The sequence below is a fragment of the Anopheles darlingi genome, chromosome 3, assembly GCF_943734745.1.
Source record: "Anopheles darlingi chromosome 3, idAnoDarlMG_H_01, whole genome shotgun sequence".
Taxonomy (NCBI): domain Eukaryota; kingdom Metazoa; phylum Arthropoda; class Insecta; order Diptera; family Culicidae; genus Anopheles; species Anopheles darlingi.
Window position 1 is genome coordinate 58,124,542 of NC_064875.1, and position 15,517 is coordinate 58,140,058.

Here is a 15,517-nt window from a genome sequence, read left to right on the forward strand (position 1 = left end):
GGTTCGGCCCTTCGGGGGATAAGAAAATTGGAACATCCAAAGGACACTACACGGCTACGTGCTGGAAATGTGCTACCGAGCACAGAGATGGCAAACGGTGACATCTTCCTGCTCGCTGCGCCGCGTGGGCCGCATGCCATTCGCGTTTTACCGCCCCGTCCGTTTTGTGGTTCCTGCGGGCTTCCGGTAAAGTGAAAATCGAATCGAAACCACGCCACGGATAGAGGCAGCAGCCCTCCGGACATGGACCAGCCCACAGACTCCGAGATAAGACGATTGAATAAAAATGAGGATATTACTTGCCCCCGGGAGTATCGTAAGCCCGGACCCGGACCCGGGGGGGGCAGGGGGCGGGCCGTTTCTCTTGCGACGAAGGAATAGCCGTAAGGCACCAGAAACACCGGTGTACCGGTGTACCGCCGGTATACCGTGGGTTTCCACAGTGTCGCCAGAGGAACAGTGGATCACATCGACAACGATGGTAGATTGTATCGGAATTCGAAGACAGAAGTTGCAGCTTACTAGAATACGGGAATAGACAATGACAACGTGACGCATATATTGTTCTACTTACGGGGTTTATGGAGTTTGGGTTTTTTATGGAAACCTGAGCGAGCGATTTGATGGCCATGAGCCACGTGCATCAGCTGGTTGCTCCAGCAAACGTTCCACTAACAATGCACCGCACGTAGTCGGGGCGAGTGCCAGTGCATCGACTGAATGAACAATAGATGAATAGAAGGTAAACCAACCGACATACCCGTTCCTTGAATCCCTCAAATTCCCTGCGATGCGCCGCATTGAAGCTGCAAAGAGGCTGTCCCCTGGGGACGTCCCGTCCAACATGGAATACGAGGAGTGTGTCCGTGTAATGTTGGTTCACTTCAATTACTATGCGTTCCTCTTTGTCAATCAGCGCACGGAAGAAAGCAGTATCGACTAATCGACCATCCGGCGGGCGTTGCTCGGACAGATGTCCGAGTTGCACTCCTGGACCAGACCTTCCAACGCTCTCTCTGCTTCCCAACCACCTGCTACGTAATCACTCCCCGGAGAAATCTGTTTGATTGGTTGTCCAATATCGACTTGTCATAGGACACTGCAGGAGGATCCTCCACCCCCTGGCTGGCAAGGCAAGGATTCCCAGGTGATCTTTAAGTGTAGTCCCGAGCCTCGTAGCACTCGAGCACAGAACAGAACAATGGTTGGCCATTCCAGAAAAGAAGCCGAAACTTCTTAACTTTTAGCGGAAGATTCTTTTCGTTACTCAGTTCTTGGGAACGGTATTTGACGTAGTTCGGGCGCCGGGACAATGGTTACGGTCCAGTTCCAGCTTCTGCGCACCATCAATGGCCGTTTCATGGCATTTTCCTTTCCAAGTTTCCCCCCCCAGCAATCAGTGAATTGGTTCGATTGAAAAGTCGTAAATCGTTGGAAAGCGATACTTTTTTGCTTCAGAAGTTCAGTTCCATAGACAGTAGCAGCAGCAGCAGCAGCAGCCAAGAGCAGCGCCAAGCGAGCGGACAGGCGGAAGAGGCCGAGTCGTAAAAGCACAATCAAAGGCTTTGCCTTTGAATGCGAATGCGAAGTCGGCCGGAGGAAAAGCCGTGCAATGCTGTGGACGTTGCAGAAAGGAGCAGTTTGTGGAAGGAAGAAGGCAACAACATTTTCCCGGAATTTCATTTCGGAGGGCGTACCGGGGAGGGGAAACGTATCCTGTTTCGAGTGCTGAAGCCGAAGCTTGAAGTGCAACTGCAATCCCCATACAAGTTTGCACAGCTTTGGAAATGGAGCACAACGAATTGGAAAACGAGCGCAAATACAGCAAAGAGCCCCCGCGCGCCCCACCGCCCGTTCTGCAGTGCGCCGGTTGCAGCAGCGAAAAGAAGGCGATGGTAGCAGAATGGAAATTCCTGGTTTCTGGTTGTTTATTTTATGAACTTATCAAAACCGTTCAGCCAGTCAATCCCGGTCCGGGGTCCTCCGTCAGAGCGGAATCAACGTAGAACAACAACGAACCAACAGAGAGAGAAAAAAAACCGGACCGGGATTTTACCTCCGACTTCCAGCACTCCCCAGTCCCTTCCCCTCGCGTTTGGACCGCCGAGAGGCTGTGGTAATGTGCTTTTGTGCACACAGCATGATGTTTCTACCTCTACACTACGGCGGTTGGTGGTGAGTCGAATCGAGGGGGAAATGAAGCGAACAAAAGGAAGTAAAAGCCCTCTATAGGAAGCCCCTCTCCCGATACAGGGAATACGAGCAAAAAGGTAGCAGTCGAGTCGAGTCGAGTTGAGTCGAGATGTTTCTCCATTTCCACCCCGGGCTTCCGATTTGATCCGATATGAATTCTGGACCACTACCGCCACCACCACAACAACAACAACAACAAACAATACAGTTGTACCGTTGGCAGGTCTATTCTTTCTTCAACTTTTTTTTTCTGCCTTTCTTTCCTTCGTCTCCAGCCTGTAGGGAATGCCTGGAAGGTTGTGTTTTCGTGATGAAATGGAAAACCGATAGAGGGACATAAACGACATCAGCAGCACAACCCTTCTTCTCCCTTCTCCCCGGTGCGATCAGCGAGAAACTTTGCCTTTCGTACCAAGACGTACCGAGCGATCTTCACTTCGCTGCATGATTCGTAAATTGCGATTCACCTTCCCTCTGGTGTCTCTGTCTGTCTCACTCTCTCGAATGTGCAAATATGTACACTAGCTGGCAGCGTTGGGTTTATTGTTGCTGCTCTAGTGTGCTCCAGGGTGGGCACCACTTGGGTCCACAGCGAGGCTGCATGATTGGGTCTCTGATCCTCTCCCCCCACCCCCGTGATCCTCGTCTGCCCCTCCATTTGCTAGCGCGATAGTGTGGTTCCTAATAATGATATCAACAGTTTCTCGCCGTTCGGAATGGGACGTCCGATACCGCAAAACGATATCGTTCAGGCGTACAACTTCTTCTGCTTCTCCTCCCCGTTCGGGGACCATTGGTGGCCAAACCGCGCCAGGAGCAGCAAACAAGATAAACACAGCCGAGCGCAGCAGAAAACTTTCTTCGCTTCGATAACTTTTGCCCACCCACACCAGCATAGACGGCGGCTTGCGGTTCACATTTGCCGGGGCTCAATTCCACGGTGAATCAGCGAAAAAGTTTGTCAACACATTTCGCATACACGCATACGGCATAGCTGGGAACTTGTAGATGGGCCATCGCGATTTTGCGTTCCGGAAGACAAACAAGCTGTACAGGAGCTTCGGTCGCTAGTGCGCGATAGAGAAGGGAACCTCTTCGGTGGGGGGCAGATCGAACAATGTAAAATCGCGATATTTTTCGCTGATCAGTTGCTGCTCACTTTCTTGCTTAGCATTTACGGGATGGGATCCATTTTACTGCTTTTTGGGTTGCATTTCAAACATACTCGTTGTGATTCAGAAATTACGTATACGGTTGAATGGGGGATTATTTGTTTTTATGTTGCTGAATGATCTTGAAATGTTGCGTTATGTGCAAATAATATGTGGATTTTGTTGAAAGCAATCATATCAACTCTTTAAACTGACAGCATTAACAGTAACAGCATTAAGTGTTTCTGTATTACTAGGATGAGATTTTTTCTGTGAATGTGTTTTAACAATTCGAAGTATCGATATTACAAACTTTGGAAGATGCTTTGATGTTTTAGTGTATGACATGGAACTTGTACAAAATCTTGTTTTTAGTAGGTGCATAAAGCATTGGTTCTAAGTATGGAGTTTCAAATGTTCTAACTTTTGTTTTGAAATACGTTTATTGATGCTATTGACAGTTATAATCGATTGTAAAAGTTCAATCAACAGTAACGCAGTAGCTTTTAAAAGTATCTTGGTATAAACATTAGCTTGGTTTTTAACTTTGTAGTCTTCATACAATTTGATTTATAATTAAATTTTAAAATACATATCTTCTTCCTCCTGGGGTTCTCTGAAATAATAGGAACTAGAGGACTCTCCTGGAAACCAATGCCATCTTCGATGCTCACCCCACCACAAGTGTACTACTTCGGAGTGTACCACAATCTCAAGCGCGAAACCTGAGAAACCTTGTCTCAAGAGCTACCCCATATTGTTGCTGCCCACACCGCGCAGCAAATCCTGAGAACTACCTTAGCAAAACAGGATTCCAACCGACCGACCGACCGTCCGCTCACGGACTGATAATCACGAAACGAAAAAAAAACGAAAACTCCAAACAAAAAGAAACCGACATGGCCAGCAGCAGCATTCCCGATGGAGCCTGCTATGTAGCGTTATGCTGCGCTTGCTTACGTCACATACGACCTAGCGAGGAATGTAGGGAATTCATCATCCCTGTGCCGGTCGAGCGAATGTTTCATGTGATGAAACATTCATCATTCCTCACACATTTGACTGCCACCAGCACCGTCACCGTCACCGTCTTCTGTCTATGTGGCCGTGAATGTCGGCGCCGTCCTGCAAGATCGTATCCTCTTTCTATGTCCTCGGATCTCTCTCTCTCTCTCTCTCTCTCTTTCTCTCTCTCTCTGTCTCTCTTTCTCTCTCTTTCTCGATTTTGCGCTTTTCTCTCTACTAAACAAGCGCCAAAGTGCTTGTGTGCTTGGTCGTGTTTGTGTTTAAGTTTGCTGCGTTTGCGCTTTCTTCATCTTTTGGAGGCTTCGTTGCCGTACGCTAGTAGTAGTTGTTGTGGTAGTAGCTATCGCCCCTCTGTCAGCTACTATGAAGTACGACCGACAGCTCTTGTGAGCCTTGTTTATGCTTCTTGTTTTTTAATGTTTTGCTTTTCTTCCTCTCGATACCAGAGCCTTGCAAGCTAAAGCCGAGCATAGCTTATGCTTAGTCTCGCGTACATTGTACGTGGTGGTGGTGGTGGTGATGCCATGGTACGCAAACACAATTTTCACTATAAATTATGATAATGTTTAGATTACTGTTCTGCCAAGTATCGCCGTATGTTAGCAAGGTCGCCTGCACGGATATGTGCCAGACCGAACAGTGTTCAACGGCGGCCGGCGAAGGGAGCGTTCGTTGCGTATCAACAGGAAAGAGAAACAAGTATCGTACCCGGGGGGGTTGAGTTACTCTATATTTGCATGAAGTACTTCATTTGTATTTAAATATGATTATGATTTCTTTTTGATTCCGTTAGGCGGAATAAGTTTCCAGCTGCGGAGCTGCGAAACGGACTTCACGGACGAGTGTAAATGGATTGCCGTTGCCATTGGTTACATACTGCATCCGTCGTTCCGGCTGCCAGGAGCCAGGCGCATAAACAAACTATCAAACAAGCGAAATTGTAACCAAGTACCTTCCTTTCCACAACGAGCAATACGAAATTCTATATTTTGCTACTCCAGCAGAGAAATCTGCATCGTCATACCAATTAGGGTCGTCACTTCTATCGCTTGCACCGGTGGCGCGGACTGTCCATTGGAAAAGAGTTGGATGGCATTTCATTAAACATACGATTTGAAATGAAATTTTCACCAAACATGTGGCGCTTACATATCGCACATAAAAAAAAATATATTTTGCAAAGTGAAAACGAATTACAAACTTTGCCCTGAAATTTCCAACCGGAATGCTCCATTCCTACATAAATAAACGGACCATTGCATTCCCCTACAGCTAGTTTTTTGCGCCAAAAACCTGAAGCAAACAGACGCTTGTCCGTTACTGCCCTGTTATTGGTATTAGCGTACAAATGCATCCGGGGCCACTGCTGGAAGTAACTTTTTGTGCTGCGTTCGAAACAGCAGTGGCAACCAGTAGTGCCGGTGTCCGCGTGGCTATATTAAACTTTTAATTTACTTAGCGTGAACACACTATCGCTGGCGATGTGCAATGTGTGGAGCCGCATAAAAAAAGAGAAGCGAGCGCTACTTTGATTGAATCATGGATTGCCGGCTGACAACCGTAGTGCCATTCGCACAGTGCTGCCCTTTTCGCATCGAGTGCGTCAATCGCACCAGCATCCCGTGGATCGCGTTTCCTCGTCTTGAGTTTATCCTTCAGCAAAAAAAAGCGATCGATCACCGTTGTTTTGCATCGGCTTCGGCTTTCGGGGGGAAGCAGTGGTAGAGCAGCTTGTTCGATTTCTTGTCACCTCCGATGCGAGGAGCTCGGTAGCTTTTTCTATGTGTCACTCTTGATAAACTTGCGGATCCAGTAATCCCTAATTCCGGTCGTCAGCGACTACTCATGCCTAATCAGCGCGTTGAGTGACACTTTGTTTTGGGCACATGGTCCCCGGACCCCGGATTATGCAACGTGCAACCGATGGTATGCGGGATAATTAACGGAACGCTCCAAAAACCGACAAATTACATTCCACTGACGCTGACGACGGTTGACTGCTTGACGCCGGTGGTACGGTGGTAAGTTGGTCATACTCGATCTCCATCCTCTATCTCGCCACGATCTGGTCTGGAGGAGTGTCTTGACAAGTTGCTTGGATGCGAAATCTATTAACGGTTGTCCTAGGCGTGAGGATGGATTGCGAGGAGGATGAAATTTGACTGCCCGAATTCATTTATAATGTTTGTACGCTTGGTGAAATCTGTTGAAGGCTGGCTGTTACTATTTTCCAGAAGCTCACAGATATGGGTTTGATCTGTCTTGATGCATCATTTATACTTCTAATCGTTAATTTATATAGTTTCTGTCTATTTTATTATTTTCACCAATTCGAAAGAATATTAAGCATAAAAAGGAAATAATCTCTTTCGTAGACGATTTAATCTCCCAGATTTTCGATCTCACTTGCATACAGCCAACATTCAATTGAATACAGTTGAGCTACTTTCATCGTTAGCATTCAACGACATCCCGAAAACAAGTTACTCACGGTTGCTGTCAACCGAAAGTAAACTTCAAGTGAAAATAAGAAGAACTTATCACCCTCGTATGCTCCACTGCTCTCCATTATTTCCCGGGTTGTTCGATAGCGGTAGTTGATTATTCACCACCTGTCACCGGTTTTGCAGCGAGTGCAACCGAGCTCACCGAGCATCCAGAGCAAACGTTCTCTGCCATCAGATAAAGAGTGGCTGCTGAGAGTGTCTAGCAAAGGAAGCAGTGACATTAAGGGTTGATGCCGCTTTAAGTGCACCAGCGTCTCTCTGACACATTCAAGTCCTCCTCTGTCCACTGTCTATATGTGTGTGTGTGCCTGCGGAAGTGCAGCAGCCACTTTTCTTGCCCCCGTTTTTCGACCAGCAGCGTGCTTGATAGAGTGCGGACGCCGCGTTGTCGTCGGGGATGCTCGCACGTGCCCGTTCCCGACGCTCGAACACTCCACAACAAATGACGAGTGAAGAAGTGAAGGTTCGCTCGTGTCTCGGGTTTATCTTTCTCATTTATCTTACATCAAATTAATGTTTACTTTCAGCGCACACCTTCAGCGCTGCGACCACATGTCAGGCATGCCGGCATGCCGGCGCACTTCCCTTACAGCCACAGCCTACACCCGGTGTCCCTCTTTTCGCCAAAAAGGAATTGTTCCTTCAATGGCGTCGTCAAATCGGGAGCAACTTAAAATTTCTATTATTGGATGCTAGCGTTGAAATGGCGTTGATTGAAGGTAAACATGTTTGTTGTTTGGGATTCGACTCGTCCTGGCGAAGTAAATACCGGGAAGCAACATTGAACGTCCGCTTCGCTTTGTGTAGCGGACAATAAGTGTACGTAAGTGGGAAGTTCCTCAATACACAGAATCAAAAGATACAACTTTTCACTTTTCAATCTCTGGTTCACTTCTGGAACAGCAGTAGCACTCAGCAGTTGTCCCTAGAAATCAATAACGGTTGTGCTGGACGCTATGCAGAGATAAACCCATCCGGTACCCCCGTAGTCCTGCTGCGCCTCTAATGTACTGACCGCTCCTGCAAAAGGCGGGCCCTTTAACTTTCTTTGTTTCGCTGTCATAAGACTTTGCCAACAAAACGACCCACGTCCTGCAGGGCGCATGGAACGAGGCACGATCATAGTCATAATTTGTTTTTATTTTCCCATAAATCAGGAGCACAAACTTACGAGTCACGATCCTTGCGGGATCCCCTTTCCCGGAGAAAGGTCGTTGTTGTTGGGTGGATTCGCTTGAAGATTAAAGCGTAACTTATTGCTCTCGCGGTTACCGGTTACAAGCTACAATCGGGGCTACAAGCGAGCGAGCGAGCGATACTTCAATTTTGAGCCAATTTGGTCCCAAATGAAGGTTTGTGGCAGGGCCACCGAAGATGACCTTAGGCTTTTTAGACGAGAACTGGTGGTTGTTCTGTCTACGACTGTCCGGTACAGTCCGGCGCCTTCGAGACCTCGACTTTGCAGAGACCGAGAGACAGAGAGACACACACAAATACGATGCTACATAATCGAGAATCATTACGAATTCATCATTCACTCCCACAAAGTTCACAGACCTGCGTGTGTGTGTGTGTGTGTGTGTGTGTGTGTGTGCGTGAGGTTTACGCTGTCTGCATTTGAAGACCAGCACCTCCTCCCGCGTATGCCCTTTGGAGCTATCCCGTACAGCCAGGAGAAGGGCCATGCAAACATGGACTCCGGTGAAAGTACGAGATCCTCCAATTTATTATTTATGCAGAGTCACAAACAGATGCCCAGGACCCTGTGGAACTGGCCACTGCAAGGGGAGCGCTGGTTGTATCATTCGTTCTCCCAGGAGAAACAGAGAGACAGAGAGACAAGAAAACGAAGAAGGGAGTAGAAATTGGCCCCCTCGTCGAAAAATCCAAATCCACCAGAGCGTTAATGGTAAAGGGAGAAGATTTAGCAGCAACAGCAGCAGAAGCAGCATCCAGGACTGTCCGTTGCAGACGTGGTAATGGGAAGTAATTTCGGGACCAAAGTCAAGGCCAGGCCACGTGTGTTCATGCAGCCGGAAACTCATTTTTCCAATTGTAATCATTCCGGGGCATCCAATAGAAGCGATCACCACCTTTCATCTCGATCTCACATCTGCCGCACCAATCCCGTTATTATGTACGAGCGAAGCAAGTGAGGATTTGTTCAAGTATGGCACGTGTAGCGTGAATTTCCATGACTCCGGTGCGCGCCAATAACAGGCTGCCGCTTAGCTCCGTTCGCTGACGTTCATCGCTACGCTTGACGCTAACGAGATCCGAAAGCGACACAGTCCGTGTCCGTGTGTGTGTGTGTGTGTGTGTGTGTAGAGCTCGTGATCCCCCAGGACGCCCAGGTGACGTCTATCAGACGGGTGGGCGCGTGAAGCATGATCAAGGATTTTAGGACCAAAGTGATGGCACAAATCCGAACCGAAAATCAATAGCGATAAAAATGGAAAGCAGGCACCAGGGCACCAGGACACGCGCGCTGTGGGTGTGTGTGTGTGTGTGTGTGTTTGTGGCCTTGGACCCAGCTCGTTGTCCCGCAACTGGTGGTGCCTCACGCCTTGCCATGCCGTGATGAATATTCATTGCACATGCATGGCAAAAGAACGCGCGCTCTCCTTTTGCCGATCGCCACGCCCTTTGAAACCTTTGAAGAGTATTTATGCGCCTCGCATCGGTGGTGCGATCGGTTCTCAGAGATTTAGCGTCGCTGTGGCGGCGATGAAGCGTAAAATCGCCACCAACACCAAGCAGCCAGCCAGCGAGGCGACTGACAACCAAGGATTTACGACGACGTCGGCCAGGGCTAAATCCATAAATGCAAAGGTCAGCCGTCAGGCCCTAGCAGCAGCAACCACCAGTTTGACGATGATCACTCATAAATAACGCAAGATGAACCCGGACACGTTCCTTTATCCTTTCCGATCCGGTTTCTACGGGATGCGCGGACGCTGCGGACTGCTCCACCGTTTGCTCACTCCTCCCGTCCCGTCATCCTTCCCGACTGGAATTGATTGAGATTTTCCTTGAATTTTCTCACTTTCTTCACAGCCACGGGAGTTCCTCGTTACACTGCTGCCTTTCTTCCGTCCTTTCCCTTTCCCTCACCAACAACAAAAAAAAGGAAAAGAAAAGAGAAACAACTTTGAGCTCAAACTACAAATACCTCTGCAAATCTCTGCCCCGCTCGGTCTTCGGCTTCAGGAGGGTTTGATACATGAGCTCGCATCAGAAACCATCATTTGCTCGCCGCTCGCCGCGTGCTGCGTTGGGTTTCACTTTGGCTAATGGCCACCACCATCACCACTATAGCGGTTCCCTGTGGCGTTTAATCATCACTCACACCGTCCACCAGCACCAGCAGCGGCCATCGTATGTGGCGTTCATTTCCGGTACACTAACATCCCGAGGCACAACAGGCTTCCCGCTGTTTAGCGGAAATGATCCAGCGTGTGTGTGGCTGTGTCCGTATGTGTGTGATAAGATGTTGGCAGCTGTGCTCGGTGTGAAATGGTTTCTGGCCATTTTTATGTGAGCTTTTAGGAGGGCGGGAAAATAAGCTTTGCTCATAACAACATAATAGATCCAGTTGTTGGTCCCCCGCGGTGGGGGTGGGGGCGAAGGTTGGCGCCGATGGATTCATCAGCATCCTTCCGCAGTATCCACTCCGCAAGCTCCACCAAATGCCTGGCCATGGCCCCACATGTGGCCACCGAGTCAAAGAAACAATCGTTTTGCATCGAGACAGCTCGGAGTTCGCTTGCCGTTCCGTGGTTCCGCCGCTTTGGAGTAGAAGCATAACTTTGCCTTGCCTTCCCTTGCCTTCCCCGTTTCCTGCCCCTTGCCCGTGTAGCATTAAATCTTGCTGCCAAAACTTCCCCAGCAGCCAGTGAAGGAAATTGATTTAAAATAAAGTAATCTCGGTGCTCGGCACAGCACGTGCATCACCCCCTCACGTGTGCCCGCCCGGTACTGTGGACTTGCGGACGGAGCAGCCGCTGGAAGCTGGGAAATAAAAGAAAGATTTTACTTTGCTAAAAACATTTAACTCCTTCGCGGTGATGTTGCTCTCTTTTTTGCTTCATTTCATGATAAGAGGACGGGAAGCTGCTGTAGCTGTTCCACCACCATCACCACCACCACCATCACCACCACCACCATCACCACCACCTGCTCCACTGCCGGTTGGACTCATATTTTTGTTGCGAACTTTCCTTTCGACCGATTCGCCGGTCGCGTTTTTGCGCTCAAAGTTTATCCGTCATCACCACCGGGCCTCGGTGGCAGAAGCTTCGCTTGGCAGGCAATTCATCTTTGGTTCCACCTGTCTGTTGGTGTGGTGTGTGTGTGTGTGTGTGTGTGTGCACGCGCGCACCGCATGTTGCGTTGCGTTCTGGTGGAAAATCCAATTTTCTTTATCTCTTCTTAGTCTCCCCGCGCGCCGGTGCCAGCGGTTTTGGTCGTTATCTTCTTGTGCAGCATCTTGGAGCGAGTAGCTCTGTGGGGGTCTTGGCAAGACGGCAAACGACAACAACAACAACAGTACGCGTCCCACAAACACAGCAATTAGGGCCGGTTGCGGAGCGATTGCGAGCGAGTGTGTTGCGTTGAATGGACGACCGAAGGAGGTGGTCCTCGGGTAAAATGATTGACTAACTCGCGTTTCGAGTCAATATCTCCTTGTATGGTACAAGAGCGACTGGAAGTAGCTTTAATGGAATGTTTGAAGTTGAAACATGGAATCGACATCGAACATGGAACATCGTTTTCCGTTTGTTGTGTATCATTAGTACCAAGACATTCACTGGCATTCATTAGGATGTCTTACGGACATCACTAACTACAGCCAATAGGTTCGCGAGACGCAAATTGTTACTATTACCTCAGCAGAAGCTCTGCTCGTATGCCCACGTCCAAAAACTAACCATTCCAGTGTTGCTCATCCACATCAAATGAGATGCTTTCTCCTTCCTTCCCTGGTCGAACGGTGTCCATATGCACACACACACACACACACACGCCCTAAGCAAACCAGGAACTGCAAACGTAGGCAAATAATGAAAATGGGAAAAGTTTCCCGCTCTAACCCAACAGCAGATTTCGTTTTTCTTTTCATGGAAAACTCCGGCAATCCGAGAGTCCGCTTCACACCCCCCCGTGTCGACCCTCTCTGCCGGTGCGGTGGTGTTGCTGCTCTATTCACATGCTACCTGGATTTGAATCCAACCAATCCACCAGCATCACGGCGATTGCTTCGAAGAATGCTCCCCCAAAAGCTCCCTCTCTCCGGAGTAAATGGCATACTGCGCACCAGGGCAAGGACGGTGGGAATGTGGCACAAATGTCATCGATTGGCCTCCGATTCCGGAGGCATTGGGTCTGGGATGGGATTTTTTTTTTTTCACTTTCGCCTTCGCCCCGACCTTCGCCCTATGATGGAAGTGATCTAACCGAGGGATCCCCTCCGGAACGGTTCCAATACCGCCCCTTTTTCCATCATGCTTTTCCATCAAACTTTCACTACCGGGGTGGCTGTGGTCGGACGGACGGACGGACGGACGGACCTGCTCTGACACACTGACAACGTGGCTTGCACGAACGGTGGAGGGCAATGGCGGTGCTTGATGGATTTGACGAAGCAATTTGTCTGCTCGGAACGAATAAATCAGCCTTAACTTCATGGGCTTTGCACTGTGTGTGTGTGTGTATGCGTGAAGGCGAAAAGCAGTAAATAAATTCCCGCTCAGCTCCTCTTCTCCCCCACCAACCATCAGCATCCAGGGAAGTTGCCTTTTTCTTCCGCAGCTTCCTGCTGCTTTCCTGCTCCTGGATTGCTGGATCAACACGCAGCGACCCCTACCGGTGAGGCGTCATGTTACGTGTCGTCCCTCCACCGAGGAGGACTAAAAGCCGAAATGCGCCAGACCCCCCAGGGAGGGTAGTGGTGGTGGTGGTGGTGGTGTAAAACTTTACCCAAAGCCTTGACATGCCAAGGTAATTTGCAAAACCCTGCCCATTTCCTCTCTGCGAAGGTGCTCTCTCCAACAAAAAAAAAAAAAAATGGCCAAGTCAGGACGACAAAAGTAAAAGAAGGAACAAAATCTGGTGTTAAGGAAGGGAAAGGTATCATCTAGCGAGGGGAGGAGTTGAAAATAAACTCAACTACACCGGCCTACCTCTCCCCGCTCCGTTGGTGGCTTGACAATTGCTATGTAAATTCAGCTGCCGCAACTCTCGCATCGTCGGAACACGCCGAGACAGACACGGTAGACCATCGGTGTAGACAGACCCGGTGCGATTGCTGCTCACTGCCGACAGTTGGAGAAAGTTTACTTTTTCACTAATTTATATGCCTCTTTTGTGAATGGAACCGGGAACATGTGACAGCCGGTAGGCGAATGAAGAACCAATCGTGAAGGGCGAGGGGGAGGGATGGGGCTGGGATTGATGATGCGGCTGGCTGACAAATTAACTTGCTATTCACGTGAGAGCAGCGGGGCTACCGGGGCTAGGCATTTGAGCATTCATTCTGATTTATGTTTTTTTTTTGTTTGTGAAACATGGAATTATGTTGGATTAGATTGCTCTACTTGTTCATTCAACATATTTAAGTCCTCGTGTCAGTTCATTAACTTTTCGACAGTATTCTGGAATCAGCATTCTGGAGACAGTACTGAAATGTCTTGAGAGATAACAATATTAACTCGACGAACATTTTACCAACTTATGATCGTCTCCTCTTAGTTACAGACCTTCATCTTCATAGAATTTCTTCGTATCAAAGTCTGTCCTTTAGATCTTCATCTGATGGCGATTACGTCTTCATAACTGCCAGTGGAAGTTCAGTGTACCAAGAAGTCAACTTATTCCGATAAAAAATCAAAGATAATCCACAAGCACAAGAAAAAACAACGCATTCCCAGAGAGGTCGTGTCCGCAGTCTTACCTCAATCATCTTGGATTCGTTCAACTTTTTGCCTCTACACACACAAGATGAAGGCACAAGAAATACTGCCATCCATTAAGGCAACACCCCACACACCTTCCAGAAACTGATCTCTTCGCTACAGGGACCGCCGAGCTGAAGAAGTTCATCCACCACCATTTCATTCCATTTCATTCTCGCATCGATATCGATAAAATTCCGATCGAACTGCCTTGGCTGCTCGCTCACGGGACTACGGTCCGGAATACTTATTCTCGACCGGCATTAGCGTCCGGTGCGTCCGTGCCTCGAGAACCTTCTTCTGCGCGAGACTGCGAGTAGGAATTTCTTCATTAAATTCTTTGCCTCATCCAAACCGATTACCAGTTCATTCCGACCACAATCAATTGGCGGTTCGCGTCGCAACGGGTGCAAAAAGGACTCCTTCCTGTGTGGTTCGCTGTCAGTGCCCGTCAGGATCGTTTCTAGCAAGTGCGAGCCCGATATTATCCTTTTTCTTTAATTACGCGATTGGAAGAGGAGTCTTACCCAAAACGCATTGGAAATGCAGCGTTAGGTCGACGAGGAATGTGACTAATGCCATGCCATGGAATTCTCGGATTCACGGAACTTCCCTTTGCTTGGAACATCAAACGAAACGATTGTTGCCGACACTCCCGGGCACCATTTTAGGGAATGGCAAGGTTCGCGAGACTTAGCATTGACTTACCTTTGAAAATGTACAGCAGCAGAATGGCCTGTGCGAGGCCGCGTACATCCATTGTGTTGGAGAGGCGCCCGTAAAAGGCATAGACGTGCGAGCTCGCGCGATGCTATTGACGGTGATGCCGGCCGTCCTCGTCCTCGTCCTCGTCCTCGACCACGTCCTCACCACCACCACCACCACGATCCACACTAGGGTTCAGCGCACAGTAACTCCATTTTTGCCGGCGAACAACAACTGCACTGCTCACTCTGCGCTAAGAAGTCAAAGCAATGGTGGATAGTATCCATTTGTCGCTCGAGTACCACGGTGTTGACTGGTGACTGGTGCTCCACACCGGCGGTACGAACGATAAACTACGACCACGTAGTACCTCACTTATTTATGGAATTTTAAATGTACATGTCATGCCGCTGTTCTCACTCACTTTGGACCTTCTTCCGGCTCACTGGCTTCACTTAACGCTGCTGCTGCTGCTGCTGCTACTGCTGCACTGCACCAAAGCGGGAGAAACTTTCTTTAGTTTTAAGTTCGCCAACGCGTTTCGGGCACATCCAATCCAATCTTTACTTCACAGTCGCTCCTTCGTCCCAGGAGAATGGCCCACTGCGCACCAACGGATCGCAAAAAACGGATAATTCATTCGAGTAATTAATTATTTGACTCCGACAAACTCATCTTCCGCTCTCCGACACACTTGGAATTCGTTTCACTCCTTCGTTTCCTGAGGCACCGCGCACTGTTGCGAAAGTCACGAAACTGTCCATACTGTGCCAAGGCGGGCTTCCAATTATCGACGGAAAATCAACGAAAAAATTAAAACTTTTCCCCGCGAACGGCATCGCCATCGGGGTGGAACAGGATGCGGAAGAGAACTTTTTCCATTCGAGTTTCGCAGCCGGCCATGAGTACCGGTCAGTAGCCGGTGACCGAAATTTTTAAAGGAACTAACGACTCCTAACTGCTGGTTATGCACTGGAAAGGA

At 48.8% G+C, this 15,517-nt stretch overlaps 1 protein-coding gene across 6 annotated transcripts in view; it reads right to left on the minus strand.

Annotated features, from left to right (window-relative positions):
- Positions 1-15,016, minus strand: part of LOC125957591 (Down syndrome cell adhesion molecule-like protein Dscam2) — a 78,787-nt gene extending 63,771 nt beyond the window's left edge. For all 6 annotated transcript variants that reach the window (XM_049690400.1, XM_049690404.1, XM_049690401.1 and 3 more), the window contains exon 1: positions 14,539-15,016. In XM_049690400.1, coding sequence (XP_049546357.1) covers positions 14,539-14,590 — 52 coding nt within the window. In that variant the 5' untranslated portion in view covers positions 14,591-15,016. The remainder of the gene's footprint in view (positions 1-14,538) is intronic.
- Positions 15,017-15,517: the final 501 nt, after the last annotated feature.